Genomic DNA, 23,811 nt, shown 5'->3' with positions numbered 1-23,811 from the left:
TATATTCTGGTCATATTTTATTAAATGTTAAATATGACTAATACATGGTTTCCCTGTAAATATGTATTATAAATTTGCATAACCCCAAATACGTACTGTGTATAGGTTTAACCTCAAAACCTATATAGTCGAAAGCGGTAGAAAACTGTATAATGTTCATATATTAGATTTATTCTATTATAATTTGGTATATATGAACGGTTATGGAAACTTACTGTAAGGTCTATTATCCAGATACATGTAGAGACATTAGGAATGTTGGAGAAATTTCCATGTGTATTGGTAAACAGTAACGAAAGTTCGAGGACTCCATTCGACTAGCTGGTCAATCGATGTTTTGAGTGTGTTAAATTAGTGTGTTGTAAGAACCCTTCCAGAAATCGATACTTCTAGACGTTTGATCGAACAGTATATATATATTGAGCTGTCAGTCAGTGAGTCAGTCAGGTTGGACTCGAAGGCAAGTGTTGGACTCAGAGTGACTGTTGGGCTCCAAGGTGGAGGGAGGGAGTTCAAGAGAGCGTATGTTACAGTGCGCAAGTCAGTGTTGTTGATATCTGTACTTGTCAGAATCGACTTCAGGGTACTCCGCTATTAAGTGTTGTAGTGCCACTTGCTACTGTGTATAATTGTGTGTTGTGACTTACAGTGACAATAAAGTACAGTAATTTACGTAAGGAAGTGAACATGTTCCCGCGTCATATTTATTTCCGTCAAATAAAATCACATTTGAGAACGACCAATTGGGTTTTTAATACTCTACAAAACTGGTTTATTTAGAAAGCTACTGGATCCAAGGTTAACAAGCAATAATAATCTATTCATGTATCTATATATACAAAATAACTTGTCCTGACTGACTGATTCAACATTGCTGAGCAAAAACTACTGGACATAAAGGAATTAAATTTTGGGGATATATTCATTTTACAATGTAGGTGACCGAGCTCGATAGCTGCAGACGCTTAAGTGCGGCCAGTATCCAGTATTCGGGAGATAGTAGGTTCGAACCCCACTGTCGACAGTCCTGAAAATGGTTTTCCGTGGTTTCCCATTTTCACACCAGGCAAATGCTGGGGCTGTACCTTAATTAAGGCCACGGCTGCTTCCTTCCCACTCCTAGCCCTTTCCTGTCCCATCGTCGCCGTAAGACCTATCTGTGTCGGTGCGACGTAAAACAACTAGCAAAAAAAAACAAAAAAAAAAAAAAACAAACAAAAAAAACAATGTAGGTGCTCGCTAAGGGAGGATTTTTGGATATTCCATTGCTAAGGGGGTGAATTTTTAAAAACGGGTGTATCTATATCTCAAACTTTAAAAGTTTACAGATTTAAAAATTGGTATTTACAGTAGAATCTCCTCTAAAAATAAAGAAATACGTATTTTTTTTATTTTCAGAAAATCCCAATAGAAGGGGTGAAAAAGGGTGAAAAAAGGGTTAAATGCCTTTACTGAGGATACTTATATCTCAGAAACTGAAGATATTACACACCTGAAAATTCGTATTTGGCATCTCATTTACAAATAAAGAAACATGTATTTTTTTGTTTTTGGAAAATCCAATTAATGGGGGCTGAAAAGGGAGGGGGAGGGGGTTAATTTTTAAAATGAGGCTATCTATAACTCAAAAACTTACAAGTTTACAGACGTAAAAATCGATATTTGGAATCTCCTTTACAAATAAAGAAACACATACTTTTCAGAAAATTCCATTAAGGTGGGTGAAAATGGGGGGAAAAGTGGATGAACACCTTTTATGAGCAGACTTATATCTCGAAAACTGAAGATGTTACAGACATGAAAATTGGAATTTAGAATCTCCTTTGAAAATAAAGAAACATGTATTTTTGTGTTTTTGGATAATCTGATGAATAGGGGGTGAACAGGAGTGACAAGCGGGGTGAATTTTTAAAAAGACTATATCTGCAAATCATCTCAGACAAGTAACATATTACAGATTTGAAAATTGGTCATTGGAATTTCCTGTAAAAGTAATGAAACATATTTTTTCGGAAAATCCACTTAAGGGGAACTGAAAAATGGGGCGAATTTTTAAAATTAGCATATCTACACTATATCTCAAAAACTTAACATGTTTCAGACGTGAAAATTGGCATTTGGAATCTCTTTTATAAATAAGGAAACACATATTCTTATGTTTTCGAAAAACCCTTAACGGGGGAGGGGGCGGGGGTGAAAAACTCGAAAAATTAGTTGAATCATTTGTATTGAATATATATACCAATATACATACCAAAAAATCTAAAGATGTTACAAATGTGGAAACTGGTATTTGGAATCTCCTTTAAAAATAAAGAAACACGCATTCATTTGGTGGGGGAACCAAATTGGTAAGGGGGGGAGATGAATTCCTTTTACGAGGATACATATATCTCAAAAACTGAAGATGTTATATTCGAGATCTTCGTATTTAGAAGCTCTTTTAAAGAAGTGGGTGCTGTTTTTTCTGGAAAATTCACTTAAGTGGGGAGTGTGAAAGGAAGTTTAAAAAAAAATTCTTTTTCCGGAGAAACTTATATCTCAAAAGTGAAGGTTACAGACATGGAAATTGGTATTTGGAATCTCCTTGAAAAATAAAGAAACACGTATACTTTTTTTGGGTGGTATGAAACCAACTTTATAGGCAGGGTGGAGTGAAAAAGGAGTTGAATTCTTTTCGGGAGGATACATATATCACAAAAACTACAGATGTTACAGGCATGAAAATTTGTATTTGGGATTTTCTATCGAAGTAAAGAAACACAATCTTTTGTCCTTGGAAAATCCACTTAAGGGGGGTGAATTGAAAATGAAAAATTAGTTTAATTCTTTGTATGAGGATACTTATATCTCAAAAACAAAAGATTTTGCAGACATGAAAATTGGTATTTGGAAACTGCTTTAAAATTAAAGGAACACACATTCTCGGAAAATCCAATGTAGGGGGGAGGGGGAGGGGGCGAAAGAATTGAAAAATTCTGATATAATCGTTCTCCCCGCTGACAAGGGTAATGCGACAGTGGTGATGGATAAGGATGATTATGACAACAAGATCTTGTCTTTGTTAGCTGATCCCATATACAGGATTAACAGTCGTGATCCCACAACTCGCTACTCAAATGCGACCCTCAAATTGGTCAAGCAATCTTCTATTCCAGAAGATACAGCGACGAGCCTCCTTCCAGGGGATGCTATTCCTCCGAGACTATATGGGCTTCCTAAAATACATAAGGAAGGTGTTCCTCTTAGGCCTATTGTGAGTACGATTGGTTCCCCGATATAAGCCCTTTCTAAATATTTAGGTAATCTACTTCAACCACACCTGGGTAACACCCCTTCCTATATTAAGGATTCCACACATTTCATTGAGAAGTTAAAAACTATATCACTTCAGCCAGACGACATCTTGGTGAGTCTCGACGTGGTGTCTCTGTTTACGAAAGTACCTGTTGATGGTGTTATGTCTCTCATTAATGATATTTTCACTGAAAAGATCACAAGGCTTTTCTACCACTGCATGACCTCCTCCTACTTTCTATGGAATGGGAAATATTATGAAGACAGATGGCGTGGCCATGGGAAGTCCTCTCTCTCCTGTTGTGGCTAATTTCTTCATGGAAAACTTCGAAGAGAAAGCTTTGTCGTCGGCACCTTGCAAACCGAAGATCTGGTGGCGTTATGTGGATGATACGTTCGTCGTATGGATGGAAGATGAAGACAATCTTAGTCACTTTCTGGATCACCTTAATCGCCAGCACCCTTCCATTTGTTTCACTATGAAAATGGAATCTGACGGCAAAATACCATTTTTAGATGTTCTCGTCACCAAGAAAGAGGATGGATCTTTAGGACACAGGGTTTATCGTAAGCCTACACACACCAACAGATATCTCCATGCAGATTCTCATCATCACCCTGCCCAGAAACATGGTATCCTTGAAACTCTGACTACCAGGGCCAGGAGGATTTGTGAAGTGTCAGCTCTACAAGAGGAAATTAACACCTTGAGAAACACCTTTGAGAGGAACGGTTACAGCAGAGCTTTGATCTCAACGGCCCTTAAATCGACACATAATCGGATGTCTGTTAAGAAAAAAGATGTAAAGGGAACTGCTTACCTACCTTACATACACAACACTACTAGGCAACTCCTGTGACTAACTAAGGATAGTTTGCCTAAATTGCAACAACCTGGTAACTACAGAGTTCCCTGTACTTGTGGCAAGGTTTATATTGGGCAGACTTCAAGAACGGTATGTACTCGCATGAAAGAACATACCAGATGTATCAGACTCAACCAACCTGATAAATCAGCTGTTGCTGATCATGCCTTAACACCTGGTCATGACGTTTTGTTCCAAGAAGTGGATGTTCTTGCCCATATAAAACAATACCGCCCAAGAATTATCAGGGAGGCGGTTGAAATACGTAAACACCCAGATAATTTCAACCGCGATATAGGCTACAACCTTAGTGAATCATGGCTACCTATTATCAGAACCATTAGAGAGTAATGCTTTACTGTTGCCATTCGTTGTCTCTATCTGGGGCTAAAATGGCATCCCGTTTACATCTTAGGGCACCATTTCAAGTTCCTTGTTGCTTTCTCCTAGCAAACTGTTATGCGTCGTTTCATTTTCTCTGTGTCTCCTGATGAAGAAAGGCAAGGTTCCTTTCGAAACGCGTTGAGTGTGTTTTTATAATTAATTACACGGCATAAGCCCAAAAATATACCTCATAAATAGTTACACAGGCCGTGAAAGTCTAAATGATAACTAAAAAGTTATGTCTTAAGCTTAAACATAATTGTCTAAAATCTTGGCATTAACCCTGTCTTTGAAACTTATAAATTTTAAAAACAACTATAGTGGCCAATATACATATTTACAGAATTTCCTATGAAAACTTAGAAAAACAAAAGGAGACTAAAAAAAAAAAAAAAAAAAAAAAAGCATGGAAGAGTCTGACATCAAGTATGTGTGGGTGGAGGGAAAGGGACTGGATGAGCCAAAACACAAGAGCAAATAGATAAAAAACTCCAAATGTAGACCAGAGTAATCAGTGTAGATATAACATAAACATAGGTACCATAAAACAAATATTGAATGAATTCTACCTCCGTGCCTGCAAATTAGAAAAGGATAAAGAAAAAAGATAAAAGGAATTCAAGAAGAAAATTTCTTAGGTTCCGAAAAATGAGCCTTCCAAATGTCCTGAGGGAACTAATGGTTTTTTTTTTTTTTTAACAAAACCCTATCAAAGATCTTAAAGTCGGGAAGGCGAAGGTGGGAATTACATATTTTCCTGTTAAGATCTCTCACATGATATAAATTACGAAGAGCTTTCTGTAATAGAGAGTCAGTAAGCAGATCAGGAGGGGTATGCAATAAAGATGGCAAATTCCAGTTTAAAGATAGAGGAATACGAAGATCTCTTCCCAAGAATAGCTTGGCAGGAGAAATGGAGGTAGAGTCATTAACAGTAGCATTTAAAGCTAAACAAAAAGTATGGAAATTCTGTATCCCATGATTTCTAATCTTGGGAATGAAAAATGGAAAGAAAAGATTTGAGATTCTGGTGGTAACGCTCAACAATATTGGCCTGAGGGTGATAAAGCGAAGTACAAATTTTTTTGATTCCATGGGAAAACAAAAGTTATAAAAATCTTTTGAAGTGAAAATAGCGGCATTATCAGAGACCAGAAATTTTGGAATGCCTATAAGAGGAAAAACTTGATTTGTTAATAAATTAATAATGACCTGGGAAGAAATATTACATAATGGACGTACGAGAAATTTTGAAAAAAACATCTAATAAGATAAATATGTAGGAGTTTGATTTGGAAGATTTAACCAAAGGTCCAAACAATATCTATGTAGAATTTCTCCGCCAGGTAAGTAGAGGTGGAGGCAGCATATGTGCCGAAATATTGGTGATTAGGGGGCTTGTGCTTTTGACATAGGTCGCAAGATCGGACCCAAGAGAAAACATCCTTTTGCATTAGGGGCAAATAAAACTGAGATGGAATATGAGAATAAGATTTCGCCATTCCAAAATGTCCACCAGTAGAGGACCCATGAAAATACTGAAATATCATGGGACGTAATATGGAAGGAAAAACCAAACGAGGAGTGGACCGAGGGGTAGGTTTGAATACAACGAGTTGATTTACAATACAAAAGGGACCAGAATAATTACTAGAAGAAATATTGTTTTTTAATTGTTGACAGTATGGATCAAGGTTCTGATGGTCTTGACATGACTGAAAAGACAAAGGAAAATTAATGAGAGAAGAAACAGAATTTACGGTAGGAACAGGAAGAAGCCGGACAAGATGTCAGCTACTGAATTTTGAAAACCAGAGATACATTTCAGAGAGAATTTAAAATGTGACGAACGAAGCAGCCAACGATCAGTGGGGCGTTATTAAGTAACCAAGAAAGAGCTTGGTTATCAGTACTCACGATAAACTCTCTACGATCGAGATACTCCGCAAAATGTTCAATTGAGAGGATTAAAGGAAGTGCTTTCATTTCATATACAGAATATTTATGTTCTAGAGGTGACAATAAGCGACAAAAATAGGGCAATAGGGCGGGTTTCACCCTGTACAGTTTGTTGCAAAACAGCGCCAATGGCAACATCGGAAGCATCAGTTGAGAGTTCAAACTTGGTATTGAAATCAGGAATTTGTAGAAGAGGAGCTTGTGATAATTTGGCTTTTATAAGGAAAAAGCAGTTTGCCGGGGTTCATTCCAGTGGAACTTTACGCCTTTGCGTTTCAGTAAGTTAAGAGGTTCAGAAATATGGGAAAAATTTGGTATTTATTTGCCATAAAATCCCTCCATGCCAAGAAAAGAATGTAACTGCTTTAATTTCCTAAGAAGAGGTACCTTGTAAATAGCAGAAACCCTATCCGGATCGACAGCAACACCGTTAGAACTGAGAATGTGTTCTAAAAACTTAATCGAAGTTTGACCAATTAAAACTTTGGAAGGATTTACCGCTAAACCCATAGAGTGAAGACGTGTTAGGAATTCATGAACATGCTGTAGGTGAGGTTGAAAATCAGGGGAATAAATAAGAATATCGTCGATAAATGGAAACAAATACTGATATTTTATGTCAGAAAAGAAGTGAATCAACAACGTGTTGCATAATTTGCGAACCTAAATTTAGGCCAAAAGGAACTTTTTGAATCTGAAAGAGACCATTTGGAGTAATAAAGGCAGTGTAACGAGAACTAATTTCATCTAAGGGAATTCGGTTGTACGCAGAATTAAGATAAAAAATGGAGTAATATTTGGCATTTGAAAAATGTTGAAAAGCAGATTGCAATTTGGGAATAGGATAAGCATCGTAGAGTATCCGATCATTAAGCTTTCTATAATCCACAATAAATCTTGAAGATCCATCAGGTTTATCGACGATAAAGGCTGGGGAGGATAATTAGAAGAAGGAATTATAGTTTTGTCTTGAAGCATTTTGTCAACTAATTGATTTAAAATTTTCATTCTAGGAGGGCTAAAAAAAAATAAGGGGATGAGCAAACCGGAGTGGTATAGATTAAGTCAATATGAGCCTTGAAATTTTTTACTGTACCAAGAACAGGAGTGATAACGTCAGAAAATTCCGTTAACAAGGAGGCAATTTGATCAGAATGAATTGAACTGATACTAGGAGACATCGATAAGGTCAAAGAAGGACAATCAGCATTATTGATTAATCGAGTAACTGTTGAAGAAAAATGAAAAGAAACCGTAGAGTTCAATGAATCAAATATGAGGCCAGTATGGGAAAAAAAAATCATCTTCTGCAAAGATTCAAAAAAAGATAAACTGATAAAGGAAACAGCAGCCCCAGAATCAAGAAGAGCAACTGAAGTGACATTATTAATGGTCAAACAATATGAGATGTACGAGGTGCGAATGAAGAACACTCGCTCAAAAAGGTTTGAGAAGAAAATTTAAGTAGCAATGAACAACCATTGGGAATAGAGTTGGGAGGGAACTGAACAATAGAAGACAGATTTTTCCCATCATTACGTCTACTGTCTAACGACGCGGGTAAGACGCGTTTGCAAGAAATCAGCTTCATTTCCCTATCAAATCCTATTTACAAAGACTTAATAACAATAAAAATCTTCCACTTTTTTGATAATTATATTTGCATCTTAGCAAATCAATTAATCATACACAGTACAGGTTTCGTTCCTTTTTAGAAGATCTTCAGCTGTTTTACGTTGCTTAGGTGATTCACTAAATGTTTATCTTTTTAAGAACATCATAAACAGCATTGCCTCCTCCAAAGGTCCTAGTCACGGCTGCTGACGTTCTCCATTCTTGAACAGTTCCAGCCTTGGGAGTAAAGGTAATAAAATTAACGGCTCCGAGAATTGATGATACCCCTGCTAAATGAAGAGAGAAAATTGTTTGGGTTCGAGGGACTCTTCTGCAAAGATTCAAAAAAAGATAAACTGATAAAGGAAACAGCAGCCCCAGAATCAAGAAGAGCAACTGAAGTGACATTATTAATGGTCAAACAATATGAGATGTACGAGGTGCGAATGAAGAACACTCGCTCAAAAAGGTATGAGAAGAAAATTTAAGTAGCAATGAACAACCATTGGGAATAGAGTTGGGAGGGAACTGAACAATAGAAGACAGATTTTTCCCATCATTACGTCTACTGTCTAACGACGCGGGTAAGACGCGTTTGCAAGAAATCAGCTTCATTTCCCTATCAAATCCTATTTACAAAGACTTAATAACAATAAAAATCTTCCACTTTTTTGATAATTATATTTGCATCTTAGCAAATCAATTAATCATACACAGTACAGGTTTCGTTCCTTTTTAGAAGATCTTCAGCTGTTTTACGTTGCTTAGGTGATTCACTAAATGTTTATCTTTTTAAGAACATCATAAACAGCATTGCCTCCTCCAAAGGTGGAGCAAGCATTGGAACACACACATCATTACTACACAAGACGGAAGGCTGCTTCGGCCGTAGCTTCTCCAAGGTCATAGTAGGAGTGGATTTTGACAACAGCAAGATAATGGGGAGGCTCCTTTATTAATAGCACAACAGCAATCAGCTTCAAGGTTCCTGAACGAACCGAATTCAAGGGACATTTTATAAATTTAAAACAAATAGCCACCTTGGAGGGAGTAAATGAAGTGAGTACCTAGAAATATTCAGAAGAGTGACAAAGGAAAGTTATATTTTTTCAAAAACTTTTTATTAGAAGACGAACGGAATATTTTAGTGATAAAAGTGCTGGAAGAATTTTTTACATCTGTTCAAATTAACAGAAATATATATTTTTTTAAATACGCTAACTATAAGTAGATCCATTTCCCTCTCATTTCCCCATTCAACTATCCACATTGTTTTTAATTTATTTTAAATTAACATAGTATTTAAGTAAAACAAGGTACCTGTTTATGATGTTCTTAAAAAGATAAATACTTTGTAAATCACCTAAGCAATGTAAAACAGCTGAAGATGTTCTAAAAAGGAATGAAACATATACTGTGTATTATTAATTGATTTGCTAAAATGCAAGTATAAGTATCAAAAAGGTGGAAGATTTTTTATTATTAAGTCTTTGTAAGATGCGTTTCTCAAGTAGGAAGTAGCGTAATTCCTAGAAATATGACCCTTTCCTTTGCAACGGAAGCAAATAATAGGAGAACTAGTATTGTCAGAAGAACTGTACGTAGAGGGTAAAGCTAAAGAAGTAGAAGGTGGAGTACGACGATCCACAGCGGGTGGGATAGATGAGTAATAAGAAATGTGTCCCAAAGAATTAATGGCATGAAATTGAGCTAGGTTATAGAGCTGATGCATGGACGTAGAAGGACTAAGAGCGTTAAAAAGCTGCCGAAACGGAGTAGTGTAAAACTGGACAATGGAAATTAAGTCATTTACGGAGTGAGCGATGTTTAAAACCGCATGCCTCGAGTTTGAGGCAGTCATTAAATCCAAAGGAGGAGACTTTGATGAAAGTAAAATATAATGTTTGTGATTGTATTATATATGTGTAAGTTAATATAATTACCTTTTGTGAGAAATTATTATTGGAAACGCGCACATGCCATGCAGAATACCATTACATTACATTTAAATTACATACACATTACTTTTCTTCGCTATAAGCTACGATGGATTTCTGTCTACTCCTGCGTTTTATAATATGGTATCTATCACAGAATTCCAAGCACAACTCACACACACATTCATTATTTGGTTCGTGAAATAATTTGTTACAGCACACCTTGTGGTGGAAACCATGGATCGCCAACCTCGTCGTCACGTGTCGCATATCATGATTAGCTTCCATCCAGGTCCTGTCTTGCATAGCAGATGTTGCATAGAAGTCCTCCGGTATGTTTTTCTTCTCATGCAGATCTTGTATAAGCTGTTTGAAGCTGGTACTAGCTGGAAGTATGAGCTCGCATCTCAGATCCTCTATTAGGAAGGTCTCCCTGGTAAGCTCATACAATAGCCTCGATCTTGCATTCTGCGGGACTCCTAAAATTCTCTTCAGGTATCTAGCCTTTACTCGCTCCAATTCTTCCAGCTGTTTGTACGTGAGGTATTCTCCCACTAATTCTAGGCCATACGTCAGAACAGGTAGTATCTTTAACCTAAACAGGTCCATAGCTGTGCTAATCGATAGTTGTGTGATGTTTCTGATTTCATTCATAGCTCTAGTGGCCGCCACTGCTCTAGATCTTATATGTAAACTGAAACTCTTTCCCGTTGTTTGAATTGTGATACCTAGATATTTAAAATTGTTAGCCCTCTTGAGTAGTTTGCCATTGCATTTGATGTTCTCTGCTTCAGTGAGTCTTCTCCTTTGCTAAATACTACCAATTCCGTCTTCTCTTCGTTTATTTGGATGTCGTTTCTCTCCGCCCATTCACATAGTGTGTTTAGCGATACTTGCAGTTTATCTATATCTGTCGCTGCGATGGCCATCTCATCAGCATATACGTATGTGCTTGTTCCTGCCATTCCTTGGGTGACATCGTTCGTGAGAACATTAAACAGGATAGGGCTGAGTGGATCGCCTTGGAGGACGCCGTTTGTCTGTGACAGCCAGTCAGATATGTCTATTCCATCATCTATCTGTATGTAGTTTTCTGCCAGTATGTTCAATATCGGAGTCGTTGTGCTCGTTCTTCCAATTAGTTCCTCCAGTTTATCTATTAATACCTTTCTGTTGACCATATCAAAGGCTTTTGAGTAGTCAACAAAAACCACATATAGTTTTCCTTTTGGTCTTTCTATCGTCTGTTTTATTTGTTCCAACAGGTTTTCTACTGCCAGAGTCGTGGACCTTCCCTTTCTAAAACCAAACTGTTCCTCTGGTAGAAGGGGTTCTAGCTTCTCTGCCAGCCTTTTGGCGAGGATTCCTGTTAGGAGTTTCAGTAATGTAGATTGCAATGCTATTCCTCTATACGCGTTTGGGTTCTCTGTGTCTCCTTTTCCCTTGTATAATAGCTTGATTGTTGACTTTCTCCATTCGTCTGGTATACTTCCTAATTCTAAACATTTATTTAGAAGGGAGGTCCATATCGGTAGGTATTCTTGTGCTGTCTGCTTTAAGTGTTCACTTCTTATTCCATCTACTCCTGGTACTCGGTTATTCCTCATTTTCTGTATCGCTTTCGCAATTTCATCCGTGGTGAAGATCTCATCAGGAAAATTTTAAATATGCAGCAGAAGGTAAATATGAAGCTTCAATAATGGAAAAACTGTTAAGGCACAGATCAAGGCCTCCAAAAACTAGAGATTACCGAGCTCGATAGCTGCAGTCGCTTAAGTGCGGCCAGTATCCAGTATTCGGGAGATAGTAGGTTCGAACCCCACTGTCGGCAGCCCTGAAGATGGTTTTCAGTGGTTTCCCATTTTCACATCAGGCAAATGCTGGGGCTGTACCTTAATTAAGGCCATGGCCGCTTCCTTCCCACTCCTAGCCCTTCCCTGTCCCATCGTCGCCATAAGACCTATCTGTGTTGGTGCGACGTAAAGCAAGTAAAAAAAAACAACCAAAAAAAAAAAACTAGAGATTATAAACAGCATGCCTGAACGGCCAATTTTAGAGTTCCAGAGAATTGTATGCAGATTTTTAGCTCACCCAGATCCCAAGTAGATGATATTAGAGTTCCAGTTGGACGGAAAAGATTAGGTATCGCACGGATAAGCCGCACAAGATCAATAGCCCCTCCACTCACACACACAGTACAAAGGACAATGCCAGACTGACCAGACGAGCGAGGCTATCCATTATATATCTGCGAGGAAGCGGAGACTAGTGGGTTTGAGAAGTTTTGATGACGTACCAGATGACGCAGATAGTAGAAGATAGACACAGAGAGACAGTCAGTATGCAATAAGTTACAGGAGCGGAGAGATGAGAGACAGGTGAGCACAAAATGTTTCATTAATAAGATCAAATAATTAATACATAAAGGCATAGATGGTAGAAGCAGGTTAGCATAATAATGCAGAAAGTAGATGAGCATGTAGAAAGGTAGATTGTCACAGGAACACGTAGAAATGTAGGTACGAAGATCATGGCAGGAGCACGTTACATAGCCCCTGTGTATAAAGGAAAGGGCGATAAACATAAAGCTGAAAATTAGAGGCCAGTAAGTTTGACATTCATTACGTGTAAGCTTAGGGAAAGCATTCTTTCCGATCATATTAGACACGTTTGCGAAATTAATAACTGGTTCGATAGAAGGCTGTTTGGGTTTGGGAAAGGTTATTCCACTGAAGCTTAACTTGCAGGATTCCAACAAGATATAGCAGATATCTTGGTTTCAGTAGTTCAAATGGACCGTATCGCGATTGACCTGTCTAAAACATTTGATAGGGTGGATCATGGGAGACTACTGACAAAAATGAGTGCAATTAGACTACAAAAAAGAATAACTGAATAGGTTGCTATATTTCTAGAAAATAGATCTCAGAGAATTAGAGTAGGTGAAGCTTTATCTGACCCTGTAATAATTAAGAGGGGAATTCCTCAAGGCAGTATTATTGGACCTTTATGTTTTCTTATATATTTCAATGATATGAGTAAAGAAGTGGAATCAGAGATAAGGCACTTTTTTTGCTAGTGGTTTTACGTCACACCGACACAGATATGTCTTACGGCGACGATGGGATAGGAAAGGCCTAGGAGTTGGAAAGAAGTGGCCGTGGCCTTAAGGTACAGCCCCAGCATTTGCCTGGTGTGAAAATGGGAAACCACAGAAGACCATCTTCAGGGCTGCCGACAGTGGCGTTCGAACCCACTATCTTCCGGATGCAAGCTCACAGCTGCGTGCTCCTAACGGCACGGCCAACTCGCCTGGTATAAGGCATTTTGCAGACGATGTTATTCTGTATGGAGTAATAAATAAGTTACAAGATTGTGAGCAACTGCAAAATGACCTTGATAATGTTGTGAGATGGACAGCAGGCAATGGTATGATGATAAACGGGGTTAAAAGTCAGGTTGTGAGTTTCACAAATAGGAAAATTCCTCTCAGTTTTAATAACTGGGGGGTGACAGTTCCTTATGGGGATCACTGTAAGTACCTAGGTGTTAATATAAGGAAAGATCTTCATTGGGGTAATCACATAAATGGGATTGTAAATGAAGGGTACAGATCTCTGCACATGGTCATGAGGGTGTTTAGGGGTTTGAATAAGGATGTAAAGGAGAGGGCATGTAAGTCTCCAGTAAGACCCCAACTAGAGCATGGTTCCAGTGTATGAGACCCTCACCAGGATTACTTGATTCAAGAACTGGAAAAAATACAAAGAAAAGCAGCTCGATTTCTTCTGGGTGATTTCCGACAGAAGAGTAGCGTAAAAAATGTTGCAAAGTTTGGGAACTGCTTGACTAAGTGGTATGTGACCCTAATAAAATATTAACAAGAGGTTAAACAATAATCTTCACAAGAGGTATTAAAGATCAGTATATAATCAATGAGGTATTGACATACATTTTAAGGCTATTTGCAAGATATTAAGAACATTTACAATTTAATAATACTATCATTACCAGAAGTGGTATGTTCCGAGCTGTCAGCGGAGAGATGGCGTGGAATGATAGATAGATAAATGTCTTTATTGGCGTAGTAAGGCCATTAGGCCTTCTCTTACCCTAAACATTAGTAGACGAATAAGTTTGGGCGGCGTCTTTAAGGGCAGGAAAGATCGCAATATGAAAATAAAGTTGGAATCCAAGAGGACAAATTGGGGTAAATATTAATTTATAGGAAGGGGAGTTAGGAATTGGAATAACTTACCCAAGGGGGAGATGTTTAATAAATTTCCAATTTCTTTTGAGATCATTTAGGGAAAGGCTAGGAAAAATGACACCTGGGTGACTGCCCTAAATGCAGATCAACATTAATTAAAAAGAACTAGTGGCAAAAATTAATTTGTTGGAAGCACACATGTTTGGTCATCTTTTCCATATTTTTGGGTACCTAATTATCAGCATTATTTAATCTATTTTTCAGTTTCATAAAAGCAGTTACTCAGCAGGAGATATCTTAATGCTGTTGGTTTTGTTGTTTAAAGGATCCTAACAGCTAGGTCATTAGCCCAATGCTGTTGTCTGAGAAGAAATGAACAAAAGTAGTGTGTTATTAGGGGAACTAATATATTTAACCTTAGAGCATATGTGCTTGTATATTTGGCCAATTTTAGTGATCCGAACCCTAATAATATATTTACAAGAGACTAAACAAAACTCTTGACAAGAGGTATTAAAGACAAGTATATAACCAATGAGATCGTGACATACATTTTAAGGCTATTTACAAGATATTAAGAACATTTACAAGTTAATAACAGCATCATCAACATTACTTCATATATTTTTCAGTTCTATAAAAGCAGTTACTCAGCAGAAGATTTCCAACCAATTCTGCACATCTCAAGGCAATGGTTTTACTCTGGTGCTCAATAAAGATATTATTTCTTGTTCACGTCTGGTAACTGTAATCGTCACAATTCCTTCTGAAGTGATCAATATTCTGCTTCATGAGTAGAGTGCATTGCATTATGTACATATTTGGTATTGGAAGTACCTTTAGCCTTTTAAATAATGGTCTGCAATGGTCTAAGGGGACTAATTTGGGCAAGTATTCATTCATAAGAAGAGGAATTAGGGACTGGAATAATTTACTAAAGGAGATGTTCGATAAACTTCCAACTCCTTGGAAATTATTTAAGAAAACGCTAGGTAAGTAATTGATAGGGAATCTGCCACTGGGAAACAGTCCTAAATGCAGATCTACTGTAAATTAGAAAAAAATAACCTGTTAAGTCTTAACACAGTTTTAGGGCATGTATGACTAAGTAAAGTATGATAAAGCAAAGTACTTCTGCTGGCTTTGCACCCATGCTGTGCATTGTTCAGCAAGTTATAGTTGTTTAAAATTTAGTAAGTTGATATCTCATAGCACACTCAAATATTTTTTAATAACTGCAAATCTGTAACTAATGTAAATCATATAAACTTTCACTCTTAAACACGGGAACACGGGGATGACATCAGCTATTTTTAGGAGATTGGGACCGAAGAAGTTGGCTGGGTGGTTAGGGCAGCTGTGAGCTTGCATTCGGGAGATAGTGGGTTTAAACCCCACTGATGGCAGCCCTGAAGATGGTTTTCTGTGGTTTTCTATTTTTACACCAAGTAAATACTGGGGTGGTACCTTAATTAAGGCCCTGGCCACTTCCTTCACACTCCTAGCCCTTTCCCATCCCATTGTTGCCATAAGATTTATCTGTGTCGGTACAACATAAAACAACTTGTAAAAAGAGATTAAGAAACTGACCCTAGAAAATGATTCATTGATAACATAGATTACTGGCTGTACCAGATAAGGAGCACTTTAGGAGCAGAGAAACAGATGGTAACATTTTCTCTCTTAACAGGCTATGCAAGCCCATTCATCAAGAAGAGTGTATCCAATCTTCAACAAATATTCACAAAAAGTAGCTTTTGAAATTTTCAGTGCCTATAACTCCTGAGATTATCATCTAATGCTGAATGTCTCTAGAGTGAATTGTCTTCTGTGCTGAAATCCCTGGCTTCTTTATTCACTAACAGCATTTGCACTGTTCACTTCATATTAACAATGATTCTTGCTAAAGAAAAATAGCTTCACATGCTGAAAAGGAGCATTTGCTCACCCATCATAGGAAGGTACAACTTATATTGGTAATGACTCTCAATCTTACAGTGAAACATAGTCAACTGTTATCATACAAGCTGTTACAATATATCATGTTTTCAGACAGTATGATAGTATATAGAATGTTCAAATGTTGACCAGTAAAGGTAATTCTGAACCAGAAGTTTTAAAAAAAATTCAGCCTTAATTTATTTTTACCGAACCATGATCCAACCAGACCGGTCTAAATTTTCTGTAATTTGTGAGGAAGATAAATCACACAGATTAAGAGAAGAACAGGCCCCAAAATACTACCCTGCGGAAATACTTAAGTCTACATTCTTCACCTGAAATCTGAATAGTACAGAATGAATAATACTACACCAGTAAAGATCATTCAGAACCAGAACAACACAAAATGATCCTCCCAGTTGATGACTAAGTATTCATTACTAGCAAAGACAGAGCAAAAAATGTTATGACAAGTAGTCACCTGAGTCATATAATTATTTATGTCAAATCACTTCCTTAGCCACTTTATTACTTTGAGATTTTCCACTGCAATAATGGATAATTATAATTCCAAAATAAAAAGTAAATGATTGAAAAACAGCAAATTACTGAGTTACACTTTCATATACATGAACTATAAATAGAAACAAATTTAAAACTAGGTAGCAGCATGGAAGTACGATAGCTTTTTGGTTATAAAAGAAGACAGTAAGCAAACGTGTGCAAAGCTCACCTTGACGAGCCCCTTGTGCATCTAACTGGCTCCAGTAGTTTTCACTCGGGGAAGTATGGCTGACCCCTGGAGGAGGCTGAGCTGCCTGACCAGTGTACCGGAAGTATGGATTCTTCAGATCCAAAGTGTTAGAGGAACGCGTACCAGTACCCTCGACATAGAGCTCTATTGTTACGTCATAGCTTTGCCTGCACATTTACAACACAATAATTAACATAAGATCAAAACAAACAGCCATTATAAATTTCTATTAGAAATATCTGTATTTTTTAAGAGCAATGTAAGTAGATGAAATTTTGATGCATCAATGCCAAGAAAATTACCACTTTCATGCTATAAGTAAAATAAAACAAGAAAGTAAAAATAACAATGAAACTCCTCATTCTGTAGAGTCAAAGACTGTAAAAACAGAGCGGTAAGCCTGCCAGCATCATACAGTGTGTAATGATCACTTGGAGAAAAGTATGGGCATGGGAACAGGGTCATGGGAGGGAGAAAAGTGAGGAGGAAGTAGCTTCTGCAGCAGTCAGGAAAGACATGGCTGACCAGAAGGGGAGGAATCAAATGAAGTGGGTAGGGTTGAGGCTCTGGTCATAGGGGATTCCATGGTTAGACATGTGGGGAAAGTGTGTGGAGGAAAGGGAACCAGGGTAGAATGTTATCCAGGAATTAGGTTGAGGCAGATGTTGAGGGAAGTAGAAGAGAAGGAAGAGGGAAAGAAGGTGGTAGTGTTTCATGTTGGTACAAACAACGTAAGATAAGCAGGTATAAGTACCAACATAGTTGGGGATGTGTGGGATCATGAGGAAAGTAGAAGAGAAGGAAGAGGGAAGGGAGAAGGTGGAAGTGTTTCACGTTGGTACTAACAACGTAAGACAAGCAGTATAAAGTACCAACATAGTCCATGTGTGGGATCTAGTAAATGCAGCGCGGGTGAGGTTTAGGGAAGCGGAGATAGTTATCAGTGGAATACTGTGTAGGAGGGATACTGACTGGAAGGTGATAGGGGATTTGACTCATTGGGCCCGAGCCACGGAACCGTTCTGCGCTTCATCTCGGTGGGCCAAATGCCAGATCACGGAACTGTTCCATTATCTTACTTTACAATGTAATTCAACTTTTCCTCAAGAGATGGCAGCGTGAGTTGCAGTTGTGACTTGTGTAGGGACTCTTTCTTTGCATTGTTATGTGCTCTTTGCTAATATATACCGATAGTGTGCTTGGTAATATTAGTTTGAAGTAGGCTATCTCTAGACTTCGAGATTTGCTTGTAAACAAGATGGCTGCCAGTAAACAACTGAAATTTACTGATATATAACCCCTTTTAGAAAGTAATGATGATTAGGAATGTTATTTTTCAGTGAAATTAGTAGTAATATTAGTAATTGCGTGAGCAATGCTCCTGAAGAATAAATAGATGTGGAAATCGAAAAGGAAGTGCAAGGAGAATACTGTCTTACAGCTCAGCACGCGGACTGAGTACAGACCCGTAATGCTAATAAAATAAAATGTTTAAAATGTATTCCTTGTTCTGCAGTTCATTGTATGAAAGCCATTTATTTTCATGATATTTAAATCTTTAATGGTCTTGTAAGTAAGAAATTTCTCATGATATGAAGCGACATTACATTCCCTCCAAAATAATCCCAGCTCCAGTGCAGTTTCAATCCAACAAATATGCAGGGCTCAATGGGTTAAATGAGATTATGGAGTGGGTATGTGGGGAAACAGGGAGTGAGATTTCTAGATCCTAATGGGTGGGTAGGAGACAGCGATCTGCGCTCAGATGGCCTTCACTTAAACCGCAGTGGTACATATAACTTAGGAAATTTGTTTAGAAGGGTTATAGACAGGTACATTCAGGGAAACAGGGTGGCCTAGGTAGTGGTGATAAGGGTACAGGGAAATGGAAGTCAAGTAGGGATGACATAAAAAGGTTAGTGCTCAACTGTAGAAGTATTGATGGTGACAAGGATAATGTCCAGATAGAGGAGATGACTAATACTAAAGAAGGATTAAAATTTACCTATGATAACAATGACATTTACAGTAAGATACAAAAGTAGCAAACCAGAAAAACGGCTGGAATTGATAAGATTTCTGGGGATATACTAAAGGCAAAGGGTTGGGATAAAGTACCATATCTAAAGTACTTTGGTGGGTTTTTATGACCAGATGCCCTTCCTGACATCAACCTCATCAGAGGAGTTAACTGAGATGAAACTAATGACGTGATATATTATAGTAGGAGGGGGGTGAATTCTGGTGCTGGCAAATAGCCTACTCCTGTCGAATAGCACCAAGGAGTCTGCTCAAGGCTTAACGTCCCAATCCGACGGATGAATCACCATCAACAGCATCATATGCCCTCACTCCATATGAGCACTGCGAAGAGGTTTGGAATTTCATCCAGGCTTTTTGATCGCAATCTAGGCAAGGGTCATAGACATAAAGCTGAAAATTACAGGCCAGTCAGTTTGAGATGCATTGCATGTAAGCTTTGGGAAAGCATTCTTTCTGATTATATAAGACATGTTTGTGAAATTAATAACTGGTTTGACAGAAGGCAGTTTGGGTTTAGAAATGGTTATTATTCCACCGATGCTCAACTTGTAGGATTCCAGCAAGATATAGCAGATAACCTGGATTCAGGTCAAATGGACTGTATTGCGATTAACCTATCTAAGGCATTTGATAGGGTAGATACTGGGAGACTACTGGCAAAGATGAGTGCTACTGGACTACAAAAAAAGAGTGACTGAATGGGTGGCCATATTTCTAGAAAATAGAACTCAGAGAATTAGAGTCGGCGAAGCTATATCTGACCCTGTAATAATTAAGAGGGGAATTCCTCAAGGCAGTATTATTGGACCTTTATGTTTTCCTATATATCACTGATATGTGTAAAGAAGTGCAATCAGAGATAAGGCTGTTTGCAGATGATGTTATTCTGTACAGAGTAATAAATACGTTACAAGATGAAATGAAAATGATATGGCGTATGGCTTTTAGTGCCGGGATGTTCCGAGGACTTCGGCTCGCCAGGTGCAGTTATTTTGATTTGACTCCCGTAGGCGACCTGCGCGTTGTGATGAGAAAGAAATGATGATGAAGATCATTGATGGTTAATATTCGCGTACCTGCTGGGAATCAGGCCAGCACGCTAACCATTTAGCCATGGAGCCGGACAGTTACAAGACTGTGAGCAACTGAAAAATGACCTTGATAATGTTGAGAGATGGACAGTAGGCAATGGTATGATGACAAATGGGGTTAAATGTCAGGTTGTGAGATTCACAAATAGGAAGAGTCCTCTCAGTTTTAATTACTGCATTGATGGGGTAAAAGTTCCTTTTGGGGATCATTGTAAGTACCTAGGTGTTAATATAAGGAAGGTTTCATTTCATTTCATCTTCAAAGCAGCTTGATTTGTTCTGGGTGATCTCCGACAAAAGAGTAGCGTTACAAAAATGTTGCAAGGTTTGGGCTGGGAAGACTCGGGTGAAAGGAGACGAGCTGCTCGACTAAGTGGCATGTTCTGAGCTGTCAGTGGAGAGATGGCGTGGAATGACATCAGTAGAATATGTTTAAGTGATGATTTTAAAAGTGGGAAATATCTCAATATGAAGATAAAGCTGGAATTCAAGAGGACAAATTGGGGCAAATATTCATTTATAGGAAGGGGAGTTAGCGACTGGGATTGGAATAACTTACCAAGGGAGATATTCAATAAATTTCCAATTTCTTTGCGATCATTTAAAAAAAGGCTAAGAAAACAACAGATAAGGAATCTGCCACCTGGGCGACTGCCCTAAATGCAGATCAGTAGTGACTGATTGATTGATTGATTGTCTAACCAGAGCTTCATCTACTCAGATATATCTATAAAAGCTAGGAGTTTGTGAATAAAATTGCACCCTAGTAATAACTGGAAATCAGAAAAAAATATACAACATTGAGTTTGTTATATTGTATAATTTCATAATATCTGTAAATAGTGCTGATACTCCACAAATTTAAAATATCTTTAACACTATCAGTCTTCTTTTAGTGATATAGGTAACATTATTCTAAATATAAGAACAGTAAACTTTCTGATGCAATATTAAACACAAAAGTAATCATAATACATAGGTATTTCAGTATTTCTCTCAGAAGACAACATCTGAAAAAAAAAAAAAAAAAAAAAAAAAAAAAAAAAAAAAATCAGAGAATGGAGTTTCTTGCAAACTATTTTCATCACGACCAATTAAGCAATGACTTACTATAAATGATATGCGATATGCAGTGTTTGAAGTGATAAATGTATCATTTTTTAAAATATATACAGGGTGGGCAAAGAGTCCCTTTACACTAGCCCATAATGAAAAGTAATGTATAGACATTTAAAAAATATTTAACACAGTAATTGACAACAATGTTCTTGAGTCAATAGCAGCCTTCATTATTATTCATTATTTCATTATTCTTGCTCGGATTAGTCAAAAGAGAAACATGATGGCAAATACAAGTGATTTCAGTGTTGAAGAGTATTTCGTGGCTTGCGCGTGGGTTCACAAACGTTCAACAACACATAAGACTATGGAAGATTTTATGAGAGACTTTGCTGTGGATTTCAGTAAACCATTGCCATTTTGGCAAATGTTACTAATATGAGGAAAGAAAGCCTTTGCGGCAGGATGTGTTCATGATGCGCCACATAGCAGGAGACAAGCACTCGTGCCAAGCCTTATGTTGCTGTGGCAGAATCAGATGAACTATTGCTGATAAAGTCAACCCGTAAACGTTCAGTGGAGTTAGATGTCCCGCAATCGACTATGAGGGATGAAGTAATGAACTTCATTCATGGGTTGATTTTTTAATAGTGACAACTATGCTGTAACAATGCCATGAAAAGTGGCCAGGCAATATAATGTATACCTGAGGTAGCTTAGATACCCACCCTACCTCGGCGTTAATTAACTTGCCCTCCACATGCCATGCACGTGTGCAGCGATAACAACAAAAACGCAGTTTTGAGTGTGTGCTCATGGAGAACAACTGTAATGATTTCGAAGCAAGATCAGAGGAGCTGGTTGAAAGTTGAATGCCCTAGAGGTCGCAATGCAAGTCAGTGTTACAAAGGATTGCAAGAGGCTGTAGCACGGTGGGTCAAGGCATTCAAAGATGGACGGCACAATGCGACAGACATGCCACGGCCTGGTCATCCTGCAGTAAGTGATGATGATCGCAGAATGTTAACGCGTTAGTGCTGGCGAATCGGAACACCACAATACAAGACCGGCACCTCCGACTGTGCTTCAAATCCTGAAGAAGCAGCTGGGAAAGCATAAAATCACCTCCAAATGGGTTCCACATTGACATAACGGTAACAAAATTGAACATCACTGGTAGAGGTATTACATAATCAATGGCTGACCAAGGATCTCGCGGAGGGGAAAAATGCTGGTTTACTGTACGCAGTAGAGTCTCGATTATCCGACCTAAACGGGACCTGGAGTGTGTCGGATTACCAAAAATGTCGGATAATACAGAACAACTTTGAAAATGAACTGAAACAAACAGGAAGGCTGTACTCTAGTACTAAAACAATGACCTGTTTTATGGTACTCTATTTATTGCATTATCAGTTCAATTGTACAGTGCATGCAGTATTGAACGAAAACATTCCAAATGTCTTACAAAAAGAAACTTGTCAACAATGTCTGCTTGCCTGCTGATCCACGTTTTCTTGCTGCGAGATCCACCATCGACGAAAAATCAGCACCTCCGTTGCGCTTGCTTCCGCCTGTTGCTCAACGTAGGTTAATGCCATTTCCAATGCACTTAATCCTTCACTGTGAGTCATCGTTTTCTCCTCTTGTTCTGCAATGCCTCGTTCTTCTTCATCATCATCCTCATTTCCATTAGCATTCACAAAATCAATAATATCAGGGTCAGTTAGTTCAAACACCTGATCTTGTGCACACCACTTACTCGCATCTTCAGTCGTAGCATCCTCACAGCCAGGAATGCAATTTAGTAGGGGCACAATATTTTCCATGTCTTCTTGTACCACCTCTCGATGTTCAACCTCACTCAACAATATGTTCCAAGACTTTGCTAATGTTGTCGTTTCAACTTCTTCCCAAGACTGTCATGTTGATTTGTTTGAACTTTTCTATCATGTCGTTGCCATTGTCCATTTCCTCAATCAGGGAAGAAAGGAGTTTCCGCTGATATTTCCTCTTCAATGTTTCCAGCACACCTTGGTCCATTGGCTGGCATAATGACGTCACGTTAGGAGGGAGGAACATGACTTTGATGACACCACTTCTAAGTTGCTCTTCATTTGGGTGTGATGGAGCGTTGTCTAGTAGAAGAAGCGTTTTTATAGGGAGATTGTTCGAAGCTAGATATTTTTCTACATCTGGAACAAACTGTGTAAAAAAATCAGTCTTTAAAGATGTCAGCAGACATCCAGGCAGCCTTCTGATTCATGTAATGGACTGGAAGAGCATTAACAGAAATGTTTTTAAAAGCCCTAGGCTTCTTTGCTTTACCAATCATAAGCAATTTTTCTTTTAAGTTCCCAGTAACATTACTACAGGCAAGAACAGTAACTCTTTCCTTACTACGCTTGTAGCCAGGTGCAGACGTCTCGGCTTGGGCTGCGAGAGTTTTTGATGGCAGCATCTTGAAATTTAGCCCAGTCTCATCACAATTAAAAATCTGATCACCGGTTAATCCTTCAGCAAGAGTTATTTCTTGATATTCCTTTTTTAAATTTCACAACCTCATGGGATTTAGCTGACAGTTTTTCTCCACAGATATTAAGCTGCCTAATGCCGTACCGTTTTTTTTTTTTTTTTTTCCCACCGATCAAGCCAC

General features: G+C 38.1%; 1 protein-coding gene across 4 annotated transcripts in view; it reads right to left on the bottom strand.

Moving 5' to 3' along the window:
• Window positions 1-23,811, bottom strand: part of LOC136864193 (histone-arginine methyltransferase CARMER) — a 466,045-nt gene that overhangs the window by 134,087 nt on the left and 308,147 nt on the right. For all 4 annotated transcript variants that reach the window (XM_067140868.2, XM_067140869.2, XM_068226203.1 and 1 more), the window contains exon 9: window positions 16,942-17,129. In XM_067140868.2, the coding sequence (XP_066996969.2) occupies window positions 16,942-17,129 (188 nt within the window). The remainder of the gene's footprint in view (window positions 1-16,941; window positions 17,130-23,811) is intronic.

This window comes from Anabrus simplex, chromosome 2 (assembly GCF_040414725.1).
Source record: "Anabrus simplex isolate iqAnaSimp1 chromosome 2, ASM4041472v1, whole genome shotgun sequence".
NCBI lineage: Eukaryota > Metazoa > Arthropoda > Insecta > Orthoptera > Tettigoniidae > Anabrus > Anabrus simplex.
The sequence above is the reverse complement of the archived record's forward strand: the minus strand, read 5'-3'. Positions and strand labels throughout refer to the sequence as shown.